This window comes from Prunus avium, chromosome 2 (assembly GCF_965620075.1).
Source record: "Prunus avium chromosome 2, drPruAviu1.hap1.1, whole genome shotgun sequence".
Lineage (NCBI taxonomy): Eukaryota > Viridiplantae > Streptophyta > Magnoliopsida > Rosales > Rosaceae > Prunus > Prunus avium.
This window is the reverse complement of record NC_142285.1, coordinates 24,525,936-24,547,696: the sequence shown is the minus strand read 5'-3', so window position 1 is coordinate 24,547,696 and position 21,761 is coordinate 24,525,936. Positions and strand designations below refer to the sequence as shown.

The 21,761-nt window shown below is 33.7% G+C and overlaps 2 protein-coding genes, 1 long non-coding RNA gene and 2 other non-coding genes across 12 annotated transcripts; 3 read left to right on the top strand and 2 right to left on the bottom strand.

Annotated features, from left to right (window-relative positions):
* Window positions 1-167: 167 nt before the first annotated feature.
* LOC148296698 (uncharacterized) lies at window positions 168-4,530 on the bottom strand. The gene is made up of 4 exons (XM_088248608.1): window positions 3,477-4,530; window positions 1,802-1,937; window positions 1,047-1,189; window positions 168-187 (listed from the first exon to the last, which is right to left on the bottom strand). The coding sequence occupies exons 1-4, from the start codon at window positions 4,528-4,530 to the stop codon at window positions 168-170; spliced, it is 1,353 nt and encodes a 450-aa protein (XP_088104734.1).
* Window positions 4,531-5,449: 919 nt separating this feature from the next.
* On the top strand, window positions 5,450-5,556 carry LOC148296697 (small nucleolar RNA R71). Its single transcript, XR_015834219.1, has one exon. It is a non-coding gene; the product is annotated as a small nucleolar RNA R71 (small nucleolar RNA).
* A 3,292-nt stretch (window positions 5,557-8,848) lies between these two features.
* On the bottom strand, window positions 8,849-13,211 carry LOC148296696 (uncharacterized). Its single transcript, XM_088248607.1, has 4 exons — window positions 12,158-13,211; window positions 10,483-10,618; window positions 9,728-9,870; window positions 8,849-8,868 (listed from the first exon to the last, which is right to left on the bottom strand). Exons 1-4 carry the CDS (start codon window positions 13,209-13,211, stop codon window positions 8,849-8,851), a joined length of 1,353 nt encoding a protein of 450 aa, XP_088104733.1.
* A 919-nt stretch (window positions 13,212-14,130) lies between these two features.
* LOC148296695 (small nucleolar RNA R71) lies at window positions 14,131-14,237 on the top strand. Its single transcript, XR_015834218.1, has one exon. It is a non-coding gene; the product is annotated as a small nucleolar RNA R71 (small nucleolar RNA).
* Window positions 14,238-16,932: 2,695 nt separating this feature from the next.
* Window positions 16,933-20,885, top strand: LOC110764973 (uncharacterized). 8 transcript variants are annotated; one of them, XR_015834110.1, is made up of 5 exons: window positions 16,933-17,233; window positions 17,346-17,402; window positions 17,491-17,592; window positions 17,685-19,470; window positions 20,648-20,885. It is a non-coding gene; the product is annotated as an uncharacterized LOC110764973 (long non-coding RNA). The 8 variants fall into 8 exon arrangements; XR_015834111.1 differs by having other exon boundaries at window positions 17,346-17,592; window positions 17,685-17,739; window positions 17,858-19,470; XR_015834107.1 differs by having other exon boundaries at window positions 17,491-19,470.
* Window positions 20,886-21,761: the final 876 nt, after the last annotated feature.

The following is a 21,761-nucleotide window of genomic DNA, read 5'->3' as shown; positions in this document are numbered from 1 at the left end:
CAATTTTAAACTCATGCATGAATATCAAATCTCAATTTAATGCAAATATATTTCGATGACAACAAGCATAGAGGTTTTTTTTTTTTTTTTTTTTTTTTTTTTTTAATTTTTTTTTTTAATTTTTTTTTTTTTTTTAAGGAGAAAATTTTAGAAACAAATTGTGATAACTAATTCCACTCCCCCCCAACTTGAATGAAACATTGTCCTCAATGTGTAAAACTTAGAAATAAGCAATGTTATAACAACAAATGAAGGGTATTAAAGTAAATAAAAAAAGAATTAAAATACAAAATAAATAGAAAATACAATTACAAAATAAATAACAAACAAACAAAAGAAACAGGAACCCTTAATCACACAAGTATACAAGCAACTCATGGATGACCAGTTAAGGGCCTCAGAAAAGACAGCCAGGGGTTCCGGGAAGGTTGGAGGGGTCACAATGGTCCCGCTTAAAACCCAAACTTCTTAGACACCGAAAGTGTCGCCTAAAGAACTCCTAGACACTGTATTGACAGAGACGCTCACTGGAGTTACCAAAAGTCAACTCATATTATTTTAATTATTAAACAAAAACAACTTAAAATAATAACAAAATAAGTAAAGAGAAAGGATTGGAATGCTCCCCCTTGAAGCGATTAGGTCGAGCATGATACCAAGTAAAGATAGTCTGAAAATTCAATCCTGATAAACAGGATTCTCCAAGTGAATCGTGTCATCCTGCAAAACAAAATTCTCCAAAAATGGTTTAAGACGTTGACCATTAACTTTAAAAACATTACCATTCTTTGGATCCTCAATCTCTACTGCTCCAAAAGGAAAAACTTTTGTGACCACAAATGGACCTGTCCATCTGGAACGCAGTTTACCAGGAAAAATATGCAATCTTGAATTATATAAGAGAACTTTCTGTGATGGTTCAAAGTTTTTCCTCAAAATATTTCTATCATGAAAAACCTTCATTTTCTCTTTGTAAATTCGAGAGTTTTCATAAGCATCATTCCTTAATTCTGCCAACTCATTCAACTGAAGTTTCCTATTCGAACTTGCATCATTTAAACCAAAATTAAACATTTTAATTGCCCAATATGCCTTATGTTCAAGTTCAACTGGTAAATGACAAGCCTTACCGTAGACAAGTCTGTACGGTGACATCCCTATGGGGGATTTGTATGCTGTACGGTATGCCCATAAAGCATCAGTTAATCTCAAAGACCAATCTTTACGGTTAGGACTCACAGTTTTTTCCAAAATTTGTTTTATCTCCCGATTAGCAAGTTCAACTTGACCGCTTGTTTGTGGGTGATATGGGGTAGCGACTTTATGAGTGACACCATACTTTTTCATTAAAGCCTCAAAAGGTTTATTGCAAAAGTGTTTCCCCCCATCACTTATTATAGCTCGAGGTGTTCCAAATCTTGAGAAAATGTTTTCTTTTAAAAACCGCAAAACAGTTTTATGATCATTATGTCGACAAGGAACAGCCTCAACCCATTTGGAAACATAATCAATACCAACCAAGATATAAAGATATCCAAAAGAAATAGGAAATGGACCCATAAAATCAATGCCCCAACAATCAAATATTTCAATTACCAAAATTGGGTTCAAAGGCATCATATTTCTACGGGTAATTGCCCCTAACTTTTGACAACGGTCACAAGTTCGACAAAAAGAATTAGTGTCTTTAAAAAGCGTAGGCCAATAAAATCCACACTGCAAAATCTTTGCAGCGGTTTTCTTTACAGAAAAATGACCACCACATGCTTCATTATGACAAAAAGAAATTACTGCATGGATTTCATTATCAGGTACACACCTCCTAATGATTTGATCAGGGCAGTATTTAAACAGATAGGGGTCATCCCAAAAGAAATTTTTAACCTCTGTAAGAAATTTCCTCTTGTCTTGAGCAGTCCAATCAGATGGAATTTTACCTGTAGCAAGAAAATTAACAATGTTAGCAAACCAAGGTAATTCCGAAATAGTAAATAATTGCTCATCTGGAAAAGAATCATTAATTGGCAATGTTTCAATGGAATCCTCAAAACTCAATCTAGACAAATGATCAGCCACTACATTTTCTACTCCCTTTTTGTCTTTGATTGTGATGTCAAATTCTTGAAGTAGTAGGATCCACCTAATCAGTCGAGCTTTAGCATCTTTCTTTTCAAAAAGGTATTTTAAAGCTGCATGGTCAGTGAAAATAACAATAGGTGATCCAACTATATAAGAACGAAACTTATCCAAAGCAAATACCACAGCAAGGAGTTCTTTTTCAGTTGTAGAATAATTCATCTGAGCACTGTTCAAGGTTCTGCTTGCATAATGGATGACATGTGGCTTCTTATCCTTTCTTTGCCCTAAAACAGCTCCAACCGCAAAATCACTGGCATCACACATAATTTCAAAAGGTAAAGTCCAGTTAGGTGGTTGCATAATTGGAGCAGATGTGAGCATTTCAATTAATTTATCAAAAGCCTTTTGACATGAATCAGACCACTCAAATTTACTGTCTTTTAATAGGAGATTACACAAGGGTCTAGATATTGCACTAAAATTCTGAATAAATCTCCTGTAAAAACCAGCATGACCTAAAAATGATCTGACATCTTTAACAGTTTTTGGAACTGGCAATTTTGAAATTAATTCAATTTTAGCTTTATCCACTTCAATTCCTTTATTAGAAACAATATGACCAAGAACAATTCCAGAAGAAACCATAAAATGACATTTCTCCCAATTTAAAACAAAGTTTTTCTCTTGGCATCGAACCAACACTTTTTCCAAATTACTCAAGCAATTATCAAAAGAATCACCGAAAATAGATATATCATCCATGAAAACTTCAAGAAATTGCTCAACCATATCACTGAAAATACTGATCATGCATCTTTGAAAAGTAGCAGGAGCATTACATAATCCGAAAGGCATTCTACGAAAAGCAAAAGTACCAAAAGGACATGTAAAAGTAGTTTTTTCTTGATCTTCAATGGCAATTTCAATTTGATAATAACCTGAGTATCCATCTAAGAAGCAATAAAATTCATGACCGGCTACCCTTTCTAAGATTTGATCAATAAAAGGTAAAGGGAAATGGTCTTTTCTAGTTGCAGAATTTAGCTTTCTGTAATCAATGCACATGCGCCAACTTGAAACAACTCTAGTAGGTATCAATTCATTTTTATCATTTTCAACCACAGTTATGCCAGATTTCTTAGGTACAACTTGAGTAGGACTTACCCATTTACTATCAGAGATGGAATAAATAATACCTGCATCTATTAATTTCAACACCTCAGTTTTAACAACATCTTTCATGACTGGGTTTAACCTACGCTGTGCCTCCCTGGAAGACTTGGCTTCATCCTCTAAAAATATTTTATGAGTACAAACAAGAGGACTAATTCCCTTAATGTCAGCAAGAGTCCAACCAATGGCAGATCTATGAGAATTCAACACATTAAGTAACTTACCTTCTTGCAAAGAGTCAAGTTCAGAAGATATTACCACTGGAAAAGTGTTGTTTGCCCCCAAGAATGCATGTTTAAGTCCCATGGGTAAAGGCTTCAATTCTAGATTAGGAACTTCCACATTTGATGGCAATGTCTTTTCCTTCCAAGGTGGAAGCTTCTCAAACCTTGGCGTCCATTTATCAACCTGCAAGGAATTAAATAATGAATTAAGATAAGCAATTTCCGGATCCTCAAGTAATTCAGATTCTTTAGAATTCAATAAAAGATCCTCTAAAGGTTCAGAAATACTGGTCTTCTCAAATTGATCTTGCACAAGAGCTTCAATCAAGTTCACCACTGCACAATCATCATCTTCATAAGGTCGCCTGAAAACATTAAAAATGTTAATTTCCAATGTCATGTTACCAAAACTGAGTTTCATTACCCCACTTCTGCAACTAATGTGTGCGTCACATGTAGCAAGGAAGGGACGCCCTAAAATGACAGGAATTTCATTTTCAGAATGCAAAACAGGTTGTGTATCTAAAACAACAAAGTCAACAGGGTAGTAAAATTTGTCCACTTGGACCAACACATCCTCAATTACCCCTCTCGGCACTCGTACAGAACGATCAGCAAGTTGCAACTTCATTGTTGTGGGCTTCAATTCACCAAGACCTAACTGCAAATATACTGAATATGGCAATAAATTTACACTAGCCCCCAAATCAAGCAAAGCACAATTGATGTAATTTTTTCCAATTACACATGAAAGAGTAGGACTTCCTGGATCTTTGTATTTAGGAGGGACCTTATGTTGCAATAATGCACTCACATGTTCAGTCAAAAATGCAGTTTTCTTCACCTGATGCTTTCTTTTAAATGTGCACAGATCTTTTAAAAATTTAGCATATGAAGGGATCTGTTTAATAGCATCTAACAAAGGAATATTAACTTTGACTTCTTTAAAGACATCCAAAATTTCAGAATTTTGATTCAATTTCTTTGGAGGATTTAAAGCTTGAGGAAAAGGAGCAGGAAAATGATATTCATTTGATTCATTCAAGTTGGACATGTTAAGTTTATCATTATTCTTAGATTTTTCAACTTCCTTCGGTGAAGGTGTGTTATCAATTATTTTACCACTTCTAAGAGCAATGACAGACTTAGCATGTTCAATTGAGGTTTCACACGAATTAACATTCTTTGGATTTGGTTGAGTTTGAGAAGGAAATTTTCCTTTTTCATTTATTGCAAAAGAATTTGTCAATTTAGAAATTTGGCTTTTAATTTCTTTATTTTCTTCAACCATTTGACCAAACAAGGTATCATACCTTTGATTTTGCTTCTGTTGTTCCTGCATAAATGCTTGAAGAGTATCGCTCAAAGAAGGTCTAGCATTAAATGTATTAGTTGCAGGAAACTGATGATTGAAAGAATTTCTATCACTTACCTGAGGTTGTGAATCATTGCTCCAACGAAAGTTTGGATGATTCCTTGTTGCTGGATTGTAAGTGTTGGAAAAAGGAGAATACTGTTGTTTGAAGTTTCCAACAGTAGCACAACGCTCCTCATAAGCTCCTGTCATTTCCTGAAAAATTGGGCAGTTTTTAACAGTATGACCAATCTCATAACAAGAATCACATACTTGATTAACATCAGCTTGAAAAACAGGTTGAGGCAAATTTGATTTTTCCGTTTTCAAAGCAGTTATCTCTTTAGTCAAAACCTCAAATTTTAATTTCCAATCATCTTCTTCTTTTAATTGGTAAATTCCTTTATTAGTAGAAGATGTGACAATTCTTGAACGATCAGTGGTTTCAACTAGACTGGGGACAGTCCATTGATGAGCTTTTTCAGCAATTTCATCCAAAAATTATAGGGCATCATCAGGGTCTTTTTGCATAAAATTTCCATTACACATAGACTCAACAAATTGGCGATCATGGGGGAGAAGTCCCTCATAGATATAACTAGCAAGACGCCAGTTTTCAAAGCCATGGTGTGGGCACAAATTCAAAAGCTCTTTAAATTTTTCCCAAGTTTGGTACAAAGTTTCATTTTCTTTTTTAGAGAAATTTGAGATTCTTTTCTTAAGAGCAATTGTCTTGTGATTTGGAAAATATTTGTTAAAAAATGCTTGAGTCATTTCCCCCCAAGAACCTATGGATCTAGCCCTTAATGAATACAACCAACTTTTAGCCTTTTCTTTTAAGGAAAAAGGAAAAAATTTCAACCTTATGAAATTAATCCTATCAAGTTGAACATTGTAAAAAGTGCCAATAGCCTCTTCAAATTCCCTAACATGCACATAAGGATTTTCACTTTCCATGCCATGAAAAATGGGAAGCAGTTGAATCATTCCAGGTTTGAAATCATAATTTGGCATGTTAGGTGGAAACATGATGCATGAAGGATTTGGTGCACGAATAGGATGCAAAAATGTCTCTAAAGTTCTAGGTGCAACTACTTCTCTTATTTCATCATTCACAATCTGAGCATTAACCATTTGTTCATTATTCGCAATTTCTTGTTCATTATTCGCAATTTCTTGTTCATCATTCACAATTGCTGCCATGCTTTCAGATTTGTTGGATATTTCAGTTGAAGAAGTTGAAGCAGAATGTTCTAAATTAACAGTTTCAGACTTTTTGACAAACCTTCCTAGATGATCTCTAGGTCGCATAAAGTAAATAAATAAATATAAAAAAATAAAAATAAAAATAAAACAAAAAAAAAAAAATTATTAACAATAAGATGAAAGTTGGAAAGAGTGTACCATATGTGAAGAATTTCACATAACCAGCAAACCTCTGACCAAGGGGATCTCTGTACTCTTTGACCAGCCGCTCCCCGGCAACGGCGCCAATTTGTTCGCACCACTTTGCAAAACCCAAGGGAGGTGTCGTATAGTAGTGTAGCTCGGAAGTCCGAGTGTCGTATCCACAGAGAGCAGTGTAAAGATAACAGAGATGAAAAAGAACAAGTGTGATTGAGAGGTTGATTTATGCAAGATTTGATTTAAAGAAAATTTAATTGATTAAAACACTAAGGCATTGGGTTTCCACTTTTAACATAAGCATGCAACTCTTAATAATTTGATCCACAAAATATTTTCCTTTGTAGTTGTTCAAAATAATTAAAGCTCTTTTTAATTTCCTTTAGAAGTATTCTAAGCATAACTTGTACCATTGGCAACAAACTATCAAAAAATAAACTTCATCGAAATTCTATTAATCTTTAGTAATTCTCTTCTCTTTTAAAAGCATGAAAGTTTTTACTACACAATGGGAAAAACATGATTGAACCCATGAAATAGATTATCAAACATTCATCAATTAATTAAAAAGAAAACTACAAATTCCATTTGAACAAAAACTACAAATTCACATTAAAGCTTAAGTTTGGATCAAACTAATAACAATTACACACTCATATTAAAAGCTTTCCCCCTAGCCTTAGCTAGGGAGTTAGTTCCCCATAAAATAAAACTAAAAACAGAAATTAAAACTTAGAAAGATGGAGGGAAGAGAGAAAGCTCAAGAGTTGTGGAGCTTGGTGTGTTTTTACAATGCCATAGCTCCTCCTATTTATAGGAAAATGGGAGCAATTCTAAATTCATTAAATCCCTCCATTCATGAATTCAATATATATTCCACTTGCATCAAACCAATTGCCAATTTGCTTCCATTACTTATTCCATAGTGTTGATGACTCCATTCTCCAAATTCTTCATCTTTCAATGCACAACCGTAACCCATCTCTTCATTGTTTCTTCTTTTCTTCAATTGTTGCTCCACTTCTACTTGCTTTTATTATTCAATCTTTTCTTTTGGTTAAGTGTTGCACCTCTTCTCATCATCCTTCATTTCATTTGCTTAACTCACAATTTTAATAGTTCATGATTCCACATCTTCAAGCCACCATCATGTTTGTTGCTTCATCCACTCCATGCATGAATTGAATATGTCTTCCACTTGAACACTTGATCATGCACTTACATGCATTTCTCTTCTCTTTGGCAAGGTGGTGCATCTTGCAATCTTTTTAATAAATCTTGCCACCATTTGCCTACTAGCATCCAATAATCTTCTTCAACCTTAAGATAAAATAATGAAATCATCATCAATTATGTAATGGGTATGTAAGCAAGTGCAAAAGTGAAAAACAAACCTAATTAACTAAAATTGTAAGAAAATCAATTACTAACAAATATATTTAGGGATAATAAATGTGATAGTTTATGTGCTCATCAAATACCCCCAAACCTATAATTTGCTAGTCCTCGAGCAAACTAAAATTTAAAAACTAAGCATAAATGAAAACTAACTAAGCCACTTTCGTAGGGATCTCGATTGCATTTAGCATATGCAATAAGCCTTTAAACCTCTAGGTTGCCCTAGTGGACGAGTTGTAGTCTCGTGAGGGTTTTCAGGGATGATACCCACAAACATCTGAAATTTTAAGTAACTCTCCTGCCAAATCATCATCAAGAATGTTAAAGCTCAAAAACCAAAATTCTCAATTCATGAACAAATTTAAAAGAGCGAACACAAATCCAAAACTTTAAGTTCTCCCAGTCTAAAGTCAAAGTCATTTATCACCATTAATAAACTTTTCATTTGCTTTCTTTGGTGTAAAGTGAACTAACACAGTTGAGAAGACAAAAATTCAATCATAATCACACCATCCTTGCTATCTTAGATTTTTTTATTTTTTATTTTTTTAATAATAAATATATACATGCAATTATGTGGACTGTGCAATGTTTAGCTCCCTTAAGCTTTCTAATTAACCCATGTAGCGAGTGTTAGGCCAATGACTCTCAAACACAAAGGCTTTAAGGCATTAGGTGTTGATACACCCCGATGAGCTTAATAACTCGAGTTAAAAAGGCTACAAAGCTAAACAAGTCACACATGCATTATTATTATTATTATTTTTATTATTATTTTTTTTTTTTAAGAACTTCACGGTTTGACGCGAACACTCACTACTGATTAGGCAAGAGGCCCGGTTACTAAGTGAAAGTTCTCTTTTTTTTTTCTTTTTTTTCTTTTTTTTTTTTTTAGACAAGGATAAATACAATAAATCTCAAACTCTATCTTCTCAAGCGCATTAGTGTGAGTGTGAATTTTTCAAAGCTTAGCTCATAAATCATTCATTAAGTAGAAATAAATGAAAAAGACTAAAGACTGGATTAGTTATCGTATCGCTCAAGTGTTCTCAATTTTAAACTCATGCATGAATATCAAATCTCAATTTAATGCAAATATATTTCGATGACAACAAGCATAGAGGTTTTTTTTTTTTTTTTTTTTTTTTTTTTTAATTTTTTTTTTTAATTTTTTTTTTTTTTTTAAGGAGAAAATTTTAGAAACAAATTGTGATAACTAATTCCACTCCCCCCCAACTTGAATGAAACATTGTCCTCAATGTGTAAAACTTAGAAATAAGCAATGTTATAACAACAAATGAAGGGTATTAAAGTAAATAAAAAAAGAATTAAAATACAAAATAAATAGAAAATACAATTACAAAATAAATAACAAACAAACAAAAGAAACAGGAACCCTTAATCACACAAGTATACAAGCAACTCATGGATGACCAGTTAAGGGCCTCAGAAAAGACAGCCATGGGTTCCGGGAAGGTTGGAGGGGTCACAATGGTCCCGCTTAAAACCCAAACTTCTTAGACACCGAAAGTGTCGCCTAAAGAACTCCTAGACACTGTATTGACAGAGACGCTCACTGGAGTTACCAAAAGTCAACTCATATTATTTTAATTATTAAACAAAAACAACTTAAAATAATAACAAAATAAGTAAAGAGAAAGGATTGGAATGCTCCCCCTTGAAGCGATTAGGTCGAGCATGATACCAAGTAAAGATAGTCTGAAAATTCAATCCTGATAAACAGGATTCTCCAAGTGAATCGTGTCATCCTGCAAAACAAAATTCTCCAAAAATGGTTTAAGACGTTGACCATTAACTTTAAAAACATTACCATTCTTTGGATCCTCAATCTCTACTGCTCCAAAAGGAAAAACTTTTGTGACCACAAATGGACCTGTCCATCTGGAACGCAGTTTACCAGGAAAAATATGCAATCTTGAATTATATAAGAGAACTTTCTGTGATGGTTCAAAGTTTTTCCTCAAAATATTTCTATCATGAAAAACCTTCATTTTCTCTTTGTAAATTCGAGAGTTTTCATAAGCATCATTCCTTAATTCTGCCAACTCATTCAACTGAAGTTTCCTATTCGAACTTGCATCATTTAAACCAAAATTAAACATTTTAATTGCCCAATATGCCTTATGTTCAAGTTCAACTGGTAAATGACAAGCCTTACCGTAGACAAGTCTGTACGGTGACATCCCTATGGGGGATTTGTATGCTGTACGGTATGCCCATAAAGCATCAGTTAATCTCAAAGACCAATCTTTACGGTTAGGACTCACAGTTTTTTCCAAAATTTGTTTTATCTCCCGATTAGCAAGTTCAACTTGACCGCTTGTTTGTGGGTGATATGGGGTAGCGACTTTATGAGTGACACCATACTTTTTCATTAAAGCCTCAAAAGGTTTATTGCAAAAGTGTTTCCCCCCATCACTTATTATAGCTCGAGGTGTTCCAAATCTTGAGAAAATGTTTTCTTTTAAAAACCGCAAAACAGTTTTATGATCATTATGTCGACAAGGAACAGCCTCAACCCATTTGGAAACATAATCAATACCAACCAAGATATAAAGATATCCAAAAGAAATAGGAAATGGACCCATAAAATCAATGCCCCAACAATCAAATATTTCAATTACCAAAATTGGGTTCAAAGGCATCATATTTCTACGGGTAATTGCCCCTAACTTTTGACAACGGTCACAAGTTCGACAAAAAGAATTAGTGTCTTTAAAAAGCGTAGGCCAATAAAATCCACACTGCAAAATCTTTGCAGCGGTTTTCTTTACAGAAAAATGACCACCACATGCTTCATTATGACAAAAAGAAATTACTGCATGGATTTCATTATCAGGTACACACCTCCTAATGATTTGATCAGGGCAGTATTTAAACAGATAGGGGTCATCCCAAAAGAAATTTTTAACCTCTGTAAGAAATTTCCTCTTGTCTTGAGCAGTCCAATCAGATGGAATTTTACCTGTAGCAAGAAAATTAACAATGTTAGCAAACCAAGGTAATTCCGAAATAGTAAATAATTGCTCATCTGGAAAAGAATCATTAATTGGCAATGTTTCAATGGAATCCTCAAAACTCAATCTAGACAAATGATCAGCCACTACATTTTCTACTCCCTTTTTGTCTTTGATTGTGATGTCAAATTCTTGAAGTAGTAGGATCCACCTAATCAGTCGAGCTTTAGCATCTTTCTTTTCAAAAAGGTATTTTAAAGCTGCATGGTCAGTGAAAATAACAATAGGTGATCCAACTATATAAGAACGAAACTTATCCAAAGCAAATACCACAGCAAGGAGTTCTTTTTCAGTTGTAGAATAATTCATCTGAGCACTGTTCAAGGTTCTGCTTGCATAATGGATGACATGTGGCTTCTTATCCTTTCTTTGCCCTAAAACAGCTCCAACCGCAAAATCACTGGCATCACACATAATTTCAAAAGGTAAAGTCCAGTTAGGTGGTTGCATAATTGGAGCAGATGTGAGCATTTCAATTAATTTATCAAAAGCCTTTTGACATGAATCAGACCACTCAAATTTACTGTCTTTTAATAGGAGATTACACAAGGGTCTAGATATTGCACTAAAATTCTGAATAAATCTCCTGTAAAAACCAGCATGACCTAAAAATGATCTGACATCTTTAACAGTTTTTGGAACTGGCAATTTTGAAATTAATTCAATTTTAGCTTTATCCACTTCAATTCCTTTATTAGAAACAATATGACCAAGAACAATTCCAGAAGAAACCATAAAATGACATTTCTCCCAATTTAAAACAAAGTTTTTCTCTTGGCATCGAACCAACACTTTTTCCAAATTACTCAAGCAATTATCAAAAGAATCACCGAAAATAGATATATCATCCATGAAAACTTCAAGAAATTGCTCAACCATATCACTGAAAATACTGATCATGCATCTTTGAAAAGTAGCAGGAGCATTACATAATCCGAAAGGCATTCTACGAAAAGCAAAAGTACCAAAAGGACATGTAAAAGTAGTTTTTTCTTGATCTTCAATGGCAATTTCAATTTGATAATAACCTGAGTATCCATCTAAGAAGCAATAAAATTCATGACCGGCTACCCTTTCTAAGATTTGATCAATAAAAGGTAAAGGGAAATGGTCTTTTCTAGTTGCAGAATTTAGCTTTCTGTAATCAATGCACATGCGCCAACTTGAAACAACTCTAGTAGGTATCAATTCATTTTTATCATTTTCAACCACAGTTATGCCAGATTTCTTAGGTACAACTTGAGTAGGACTTACCCATTTACTATCAGAGATGGAATAAATAATACCTGCATCTATTAATTTCAACACCTCAGTTTTAACAACATCTTTCATGACTGGGTTTAACCTACGCTGTGCCTCCCTGGAAGACTTGGCTTCATCCTCTAAAAATATTTTATGAGTACAAACAAGAGGACTAATTCCCTTAATGTCAGCAAGAGTCCAACCAATGGCAGATCTATGAGAATTCAACACATTAAGTAACTTACCTTCTTGCAAAGAGTCAAGTTCAGAAGATATTACCACTGGAAAAGTGTTGTTTGCCCCCAAGAATGCATGTTTAAGTCCCATGGGTAAAGGCTTCAATTCTAGATTAGGAACTTCCACATTTGATGGCAATGTCTTTTCCTTCCAAGGTGGAAGCTTCTCAAACCTTGGCGTCCATTTATCAACCTGCAAGGAATTAAATAATGAATTAAGATAAGCAATTTCCGGATCCTCAAGTAATTCAGATTCTTTAGAATTCAATAAAAGATCCTCTAAAGGTTCAGAAATACTGGTCTTCTCAAATTGATCTTGCACAAGAGCTTCAATCAAGTTCACCACTGCACAATCATCATCTTCATAAGGTCGCCTGAAAACATTAAAAATGTTAATTTCCAATGTCATGTTACCAAAACTGAGTTTCATTACCCCACTTCTGCAACTAATGTGTGCGTCACATGTAGCAAGGAAGGGACGCCCTAAAATGACAGGAATTTCATTTTCAGAATGCAAAACAGGTTGTGTATCTAAAACAACAAAGTCAACAGGGTAGTAAAATTTGTCCACTTGGACCAACACATCCTCAATTACCCCTCTCGGCACTCGTACAGAACGATCAGCAAGTTGCAACTTCATTGTTGTGGGCTTCAATTCACCAAGACCTAACTGCAAATATACTGAATATGGCAATAAATTTACACTAGCCCCCAAATCAAGCAAAGCACAATTGATGTAATTTTTTCCAATTACACATGAAAGAGTAGGACTTCCTGGATCTTTGTATTTAGGAGGGACCTTATGTTGCAATAATGCACTCACATGTTCAGTCAAAAATGCAGTTTTCTTCACCTGATGCTTTCTTTTAAATGTGCACAGATCTTTTAAAAATTTAGCATATGAAGGGATCTGTTTAATAGCATCTAACAAAGGAATATTAACTTTGACTTCTTTAAAGACATCCAAAATTTCAGAATTTTGATTCAATTTCTTTGGAGGATTTAAAGCTTGAGGAAAAGGAGCAGGAAAATGATATTCATTTGATTCATTCAAGTTGGACATGTTAAGTTTATCATTATTCTTAGATTTTTCAACTTCCTTCGGTGAAGGTGTGTTATCAATTATTTTACCACTTCTAAGAGCAATGACAGACTTAGCATGTTCAATTGAGGTTTCACACGAATTAACATTCTTTGGATTTGGTTGAGTTTGAGAAGGAAATTTTCCTTTTTCATTTATTGCAAAAGAATTTGTCAATTTAGAAATTTGGCTTTTAATTTCTTTATTTTCTTCAACCATTTGACCAAACAAGGTATCATACCTTTGATTTTGCTTCTGTTGTTCCTGCATAAATGCTTGAAGAGTATCGCTCAAAGAAGGTCTAGCATTAAATGTATTAGTTGCAGGAAACTGATGATTGAAAGAATTTCTATCACTTACCTGAGGTTGTGAATCATTGCTCCAACGAAAGTTTGGATGATTCCTTGTTGCTGGATTGTAAGTGTTGGAAAAAGGAGAATACTGTTGTTTGAAGTTTCCAACAGTAGCACAACGCTCCTCATAAGCTCCTGTCATTTCCTGAAAAATTGGGCAGTTTTTAACAGTATGACCAATCTCATAACAAGAATCACATACTTGATTAACATCAGCTTGAAAAACAGGTTGAGGCAAATTTGATTTTTCCGTTTTCAAAGCAGTTATCTCTTTAGTCAAAACCTCAAATTTTAATTTCCAATCATCTTCTTCTTTTAATTGGTAAATTCCTTTATTAGTAGAAGATGTGACAATTCTTGAACGATCAGTGGTTTCAACTAGACTGGGGACAGTCCATTGATGAGCTTTTTCAGCAATTTCATCCAAAAATTATAGGGCATCATCAGGGTCTTTTTGCATAAAATTTCCATTACACATAGACTCAACAAATTGGCGATCATGAGGGAGAAGTCCCTCATAGATATAACTAGCAAGACGCCAGTTTTCAAAGCCATGGTGTGGGCACAAATTCAAAAGCTCTTTAAATTTTTCCCAAGTTTGGTACAAAGTTTCATTTTCTTTTTTAGAGAAATTTGAGATTCTTTTCTTAAGAGCAATTGTCTTGTGATTTGGAAAATATTTGTTAAAAAATGCTTGAGTCATTTCCCCCCAAGAACCTATGGATCTAGCCCTTAATGAATACAACCAACTTTTAGCCTTTTCTTTTAAGGAAAAAGGAAAAAATTTCAACCTTATGAAATTAATCCTATCAAGTTGAACATTGTAAAAAGTGCCAATAGCCTCTTCAAATTCCCTAACATGCACATAAGGATTTTCACTTTCCATGCCATGAAAAATGGGAAGCAGTTGAATCATTCCAGGTTTGAAATCATAATTTGGCATGTTAGGTGGAAACATGATGCATGAAGGATTTGGTGCACGAATAGGATGCAAAAATGTCTCTAAAGTTCTAGGTGCAACTACTTCTCTTATTTCATCATTCACAATCTGAGCATTAACCATTTGTTCATTATTCGCAATTTCTTGTTCATTATTCGCAATTTCTTGTTCATCATTCACAATTGCTGCCATGCTTTCAGATTTGTTGGATATTTCAGTTGAAGAAGTTGAAGCAGAATGTTCTAAATTAACAGTTTCAGACTTTTTGACAAACCTTCCTAGATGATCTCTAGGTCGCATAAAGTAAATAAATAAATATAAAAAAATAAAAATAAAAATAAAACAAAAAAAAAAAAATTATTAACAATAAGATGAAAGTTGGAAAGAGTGTACCATATGTGAAGAATTTCACATAACCAGCAAACCTCTGACCAAGGGGATCTCTGTACTCTTTGACCAGCCGCTCCCCGGCAACGGCGCCAATTTGTTCGCACCACTTTGCAAAACCCAAGGGAGGTGTCGTATAGTAGTGTAGCTCGGAAGTCCGAGTGTCGTATCCACAGAGAGCAGTGTAAAGATAACAGAGATGAAAAAGAACAAGTGTGATTGAGAGGTTGATTTATGCAAGATTTGATTTAAAGAAAATTTAATTGATTAAAACACTAAGGCATTGGGTTTCCACTTTTAACATAAGCATGCAACTCTTAATAATTTGATCCACAAAATATTTTCCTTTGTAGTTGTTCAAAATAATTAAAGCTCTTTTTAATTTCCTTTAGAAGTATTCTAAGCATAACTTGTACCATTGGCAACAAACTATCAAAAAATAAACTTCATCGAAATTCTATTAATCTTTAGTAATTCTCTTCTCTTTTAAAAGCATGAAAGTTTTTACTACACAATGGGAAAAACATGATTGAACCCATGAAATAGATTATCAAACATTCATCAATTAATTAAAAAGAAAACTACAAATTCCATTTGAACAAAAACTACAAATTCACATTAAAGCTTAAGTTTGGATCAAACTAATAACAATTACACACTCATATTAAAAGCTTTCCCCCTAGCCTTAGCTAGGGAGTTAGTTCCCCATAAAATAAAACTAAAAACAGAAATTAAAACTTAGAAAGATGGAGGGAAGAGAGAAAGCTCAAGAGTTGTGGAGCTTGGTGTGTTTTTACAATGCCATAGCTCCTCCTATTTATAGGAAAATGGGAGCAATTCTAAATTCATTAAATCCCTCCATTCATGAATTCAATATATATTCCACTTGCATCAAACCAATTGCCAATTTGCTTCCATTACTTATTCCATAGTGTTGATGACTCCATTCTCCAAATTCTTCATCTTTCAATGCACAACCGTAACCCATCTCTTCATTGTTTCTTCTTTTCTTCAATTGTTGCTCCACTTCTACTTGCTTTTATTATTCAATCTTTTCTTTTGGTTAAGTGTTGCACCTCTTCTCATCATCCTTCATTTCATTTGCTTAACTCACAATTTTAATAGTTCATGATTCCACATCTTCAAGCCACCATCATGTTTGTTGCTTCATCCACTCCATGCATGAATTGAATATGTCTTCCACTTGAACACTTGATCATGCACTTACATGCATTTCTCTTCTCTTTGGCAAGGTGGTGCATCTTGCAATCTTTTTAATAAATCTTGCCACCATTTGCCTACTAGCATCCAATAATCTTCTTCAACCTTAAGATAAAATAATGAAATCATCATCAATTATGTAATGGGTATGTAAGCAAGTGCAAAAGTGAAAAACAAACCTAATTAACTAAAATTGTAAGAAAATCAATTACTAACAAATATATTTAGGGATAATAAATGTGATAGTTTATGTGCTCATCAAATCCCAATCAAATAAGAAAAAGAGAAGAATTTTGAGGTGAAAAACTGGAAAGTAGTTTTTTGAATTGAAACAAACTTCCTTTAAACAAAAAGTCTTCCCAATCAAACTTTAATTGTTTTAAAATTAGAGTTCCAAACAAATCCTTGATTTGAAAACAATTATAAATTCCGCACAATCAAGATGCATGATTGAATGATGATATTACCTTAGAAATTGTTATTGAACCATGTGCAGAGCTTGGGATGGAGACATTTGCCATTGCTAGTCTGTCATAATAAGTTTACCATCTATGTTAATCTGTCTAAGGTCTAGGGAATGCCAATCACATAATCATATACTAACAATCTCCCTCTTTGGAATTTCCTAGACAAAACAATCATTACAACTCAAAGAAATTACAAGAGATTTAACAAAAGAAATTATATATATACTAAAACTGAATAAAAGATATTGTTCCTAGACTATTCATTCGCAATAGTGAAGTGGCGGTTTTGCCCTTTACTAAAAAATTTCCTTTTTGTTCCCTTTTTGCTCCTTCCCATTTGCATCTCTTTCAATTCGAACGTTTCGTTCGCTCTCAGCTTTCCAGTCCGTTTCGAACCAATTGGTTGGGCTAGTTGGGGGCAGCCATGGAAGATCAGACTTCACTGTTCTGCATGCGTTGGGGGTTGTCGATTTTCGTATGGGGAGGCACGCTGCTAATCCAGCCACCCTTTTGGTCTTTATCTCATCAGTTTTCCTCTCACATGTTGCGTTTGTGTGTTGCCGTTCCAGCTGCGCTTCATCCTTCTTCTCACTGTACAGGTTTAGCTCAAAGGATTTCTGGGTTTTGTGAAAAAAGGTTGGTTGACCCCAAAGTGTCACTCTTTTATCAAATTTTATTTCGCTTTTTTCTAATTTTGTTTTGATCATTTGAATCGTATTTTGTATTTGATGTTTGGCTTTGGTGGCAGATATGAAGGAGGCTGCGTCGGAGGCAGCCCCTCGAAATGACCGGTCGAATTGGAGACGTATGTTTTCTTTTCTTGTTTTCTGTTTTTTCTTTCCTTCAAAATTGAAGCCTCCACTTTGCTGAATAAAGGCTCCTCTTGGCTTTAGTGTTTCGTTTCGATGAATTTTGGGCTCTCACATGTGTCTGCGAAATTGCAAACCTTTCTTTTGTATTGGGGTTCCAATTTTCTAAAATAAGTTCTCCCTAAGGTGATAAGTTTTTCCTCTCTTTTTTAATTTTTACTCTGATGTCTGTGTCCAAAACAATATTTTTTTCATAGTACGTTTTGTGCAATGTACAGATATATTATAGGAATGAATCTGTCTTTTCAACAAACCGCAAGAGTTACATATTCTGTGAGTACTTTACTCCACCAGTTTTAGAATGAATTTATTTATTTTATAACATATATCCTTTTAAGCTCAACATTTAATTTTGAATTTTCCAATAAAAATGACACAATTTTTGGTACAGTTTTCTTCCAATAATTGGAGTAGGCAAGTAGCAAAGGATAAACTATCAAAATTGAAGGTAGGTTACGAGAACCCAAATTATTGTAAAATTTGATTTGTAAAGATTTAAAAGTATGTTAGATTGACAATGAAAAAGTGAAAGATCAATTACAGAGAAACGGGTGGCGCAAGTGGTCTTGATTGTTGCATGTCTTCCTTATGTGTGCGTATTCTGTCCGCAATTCTCTATTTCATGATTGATTTGATTATCAGTTTTTATCCTTTGGGTTTGTTGGGATGTTAATAAAGTTTTGTGCTTTTGCAAAATATTGGTTCATCCTTTCAATTTATATGATATGAATGTGTCCTATAGTATGCATATTTTAGATTTCTTATTTGATGAGTCATGAGCTGAAATGGGATGTGCCACAATTTGGTACATACATGCTGCCACTAAGCTATGGTTTGATTTGATATTTGTGGAAATTTTGCAACACATTTATAGATTCGTACATACTGACCTTTAAGAATGAAAATTTCCTTTTATGGCAACCCATAACAAATACCAGTGTAGCTTGCAAGGCTTGGATTGTGCATCAAGTATTGAAGAGCTTGGATTGTGCAGCAAGTACTGAAGTTGTTGTGCCACTGGAACACCAAGGAGTTTGTAAGTGAAAGAAGCTACCAACAAAGGGCTAATCTTTTGCAAGTGGTGACTCAGATTTTTGTTTTTTGTATGCTAAATGATTCTTTGGCACTTCTTACTTTGGCATTTAATTAACTACCATACATTTGGTTTGTGGTGATATTTGGTTGATTCTGTTTATTTGCTTTCTTGGGAAACAGAGGAAGAAGAAGGAAAAGTAAAAATGGTATCTAACATTCAAAAACTTTTATGCTCTTGTTCTCTGTTTTGGAAACACTTGCTTTGGTCTCCAACAAAAGCAATCAATTCCTTAATTGTTGTTAGGGTCACCCTAAATTGTGTAATGATCTATTGTTTTTAATATTTGCTTTTTTATTATTTTTTTCCTTTTATGTTCATGTGTTTTTATACAAATTTTGTGTAATATTTACTGATTTGGTGATGTCATGTTAGAGATGTTCAAAGTTTGAACACTACCTCCATTATCTGAATTCTAATTCTGAATTTTAATTCTTCTCTCTGTCTAAGAACACTACGTACCTCTATTATCTGGAATTGATTAAGATTCTTTTTTGCGTTTGTATTTTGGCTAATTTTTTCTTTGGGAGTATTATGAAAATCTATCAACATATCCACACCTTCTTCTACACCCTATTTCTATGCACATTCCTCTCAAAAACTTAAATGCTTTATGCTCCACCGTAGCCTTCGGTAGTTTTCTCTGCTTTCACTTGGTTCCATTTTAAGTTTTAACTTTTTTTTAAAAATCTTTATTGTAAATTTGTTACTTTAAATCCTTAATTTTAGGATTAGTTATGGTTTATTTTTATACCTTATAATGAATTGAGATGTGGACAATGAATGTGTTTCTTCCTTCATAGTTGTGCTTAAAATGATATTTCTCTTGATATCTTTTCTTTGGTATATAGGTGACATGAAGTAGAAACAGGGAAGGAAATCTCATATGAAATGGGTATTTTATGTTGGAGGTTAGGTTTATTTTATGATTTTTTATGTTAGATTTCATACTGTATCAATTTGAAAGGTTTCCCTGAAGACTATATGAATTTCGTTTAAGTTTTTATGGTTATGAGTTATAACACATTAAATTTATTCTTTCTTATCAGTTCTTTCAACTTTAATTTGCTAATTTAGTGAGAGTAGTTGTCAAAGATGGCATCAAAGCTTAGCAAATCTATGCTTGATGGGGTTGGTATTACGATTTGATTAGTGATAGGACTTTTGGTTAAATCCCAAGCAGGGAATGCATTCTTTGCCATAGTTCCCTGACAGTAAGTTGATTAGGGTTCTATAACCTATAGGTGTCTATAGGTTGATATATTAAAGCTAATGAACTAATGAACCAAAAACTGATGCATAAAAGCATGCTCAGGGACCAATGCTGCTTTTCATATTTGATTTTCAAGTCTATTGGTGTGTCAAAATAGCTAGGTTTAATGTATCTTAGGAATGTTTCATTGGTCAAGTGTCAATAAAGTCTTTGTTTTTTGTTCTCAATTACTGTTTACACCATGCTTGAACCCGAAGTATAAGATGTGATGATAATTGAAATGCCTAGAGACCAATCCTGCTTCTAATATTTTATTTTCAACTGATTTGCTTAGGAAAAAAGGCATAATTTCATTGCTCACTATTTACACCATACTTGAACCTGAAGTATAAGATGTGATGATAATTGAAATGCCTAGAGACCAATCCTGCTTCTGATATTTTATTTTCAACTGATTTGCTTAGGAAAAAAGACATTTTATTTTCAACTGATATTTTATCTTAAAGGTTCCGTCTAATTTCTCAAAGTATTTTTGTCCCAATTCTAAATTGTGCTAGAAGTGCAGCCTGTGACCATGAAAACCATTGTAACAATCGACAAATTATTAAATTCCCCTTTTGATTTTTCTGATATTATGAAATTGCTTCCATCCTTTTTGAAGGCTAAATGATTTTGTTATAATATTTGCGTATGCTTTTGGAAGAGAGACTTTTGTCGACTGCAATCTCCTGATTCCTAGATTTTGCCAAACCTTTAGTAAAACTTAATTATTGCAGTTAATTATATCTCTTATTTAATGTGTTTCATCCATTTTGTTATGTTTCTATTTTGAAAGATGCTTAGCCTATATTTTTGTTGTTGTTGTGGATTTTCAGTTTTTGCAAGATGTTAACCGTGTACGAGAGAGTCGAGAAGAGGCTGTGAGTAGAATGAGGTTCTTTGCAGGCTAGACAAGGTTGAAAATGGTTTTTTTTTTGTTCTTTTTCCTGTTTTCGTTCGAAACTTTTATTCACTTATTCTCCCTGAATTTTATGTTCGAAGTAGTTAAATTTTCGTCTTGAATAGTTTATTTGTATTTCTTGATTTGAATGAAAGTTTGGTATTTCATCCTTCTTTTTGGGTTTCTTTAATTTCATATTGTCTTCGTATTTTCCTTTTCGTAGTAAACTCTTATATCACAATTCCTGCATATATCATGATTTCAGTTTTGATTGCTGAGGTTTATTAAAATATTGATCATATTTTAATAAACATGACAAGCAACATATAAAACATGTTATTAGTCATTATTTTGTAACTTAAACTTGCTACATATTTTCACAACTTTGTAGACATTTTAGACGGATTTAAAATCCGCAGCATTGCGCGGGCATCTTTGCTAGTCCTACTCTGAAGCTCTTAATCATGCACAACAGGAACAACAAAACCATAGAAGCATGTGGGAGAAGAAAAGTAATTTGAAAGCAAAATTACAATATGACTCCCCTTTAATTCCACAACACAATATCTCCTCCCTTTTATCACAATTTCACACAATCATTTATCCCCCTTTTTGTCAAGAAATCCAAAAACCAATGAAGATACACAAGGGAGAAAATAAAAGATGAAATATGTCAAAAGCGAAAACGAAAGGGATGATGACATCAAGCAAGGATAGGGAAATGTAAGAAAATGATTATCAACAAAAATCAGAGAGATTAACCAGGATGCCCTCGAGAGTATTTGTCATGTCTTGACTAAGAAAGAGAATAAGATTGAGAAGCTCTATGAATCTTGCAGATAGGTCAACATATACTCTTTTTCATGTGAAATTCCATTGAGGAATGTAGTTTTTACCCCTATTTGGTGAAACTTGAATCATGGAGCGTGGGACCATATGTCATAGGCAAGATGCATTCAACATCTGCAAGAACAATATACCTCACTTGGCTTTTAGTCTTCATTTTTGTCATTCACATTCAAATAATATCATAAAGGATGGTCTTGTGG

What these genes read in the sequence shown, in the direction of transcription:
- LOC148296698 (XM_088248608.1), bottom strand. Translation starts at nt 4,530, where the DNA reads ATGTCCAACTTGAATGAATCAAATGAATATCATTTTCCTGCTCCTTTT. An exon ending in ACTTGACTCTTTGCAAGAAG is followed by an intron (nt 1,938 to 3,476) that starts GTAAGTTACTTA and finishes TTCTTGCTACAG; the next exon opens with GTAAAATTCCATCTGATTGG. An exon ending in TTTTGGTTTAAATGATGCAA is followed by an intron (nt 188 to 1,046) that starts GTTCGAATAGGA and finishes GTTTCATTCAAG; the next exon opens with TTGGGGGGGAGTGGAATTAG.
- LOC148296696 (XM_088248607.1), bottom strand. Translation starts at nt 13,211, where the DNA reads ATGTCCAACTTGAATGAATCAAATGAATATCATTTTCCTGCTCCTTTT. An exon ending in AGGTGTGTACCTGATAATGA is followed by an intron (nt 9,871 to 10,482) that starts AATCCATGCAGT and finishes TGATGCTTTATG; the next exon opens with GGCATACCGTACAGCATACA. An exon ending in TTTTGGTTTAAATGATGCAA is followed by an intron (nt 8,869 to 9,727) that starts GTTCGAATAGGA and finishes GTTTCATTCAAG; the next exon opens with TTGGGGGGGAGTGGAATTAG.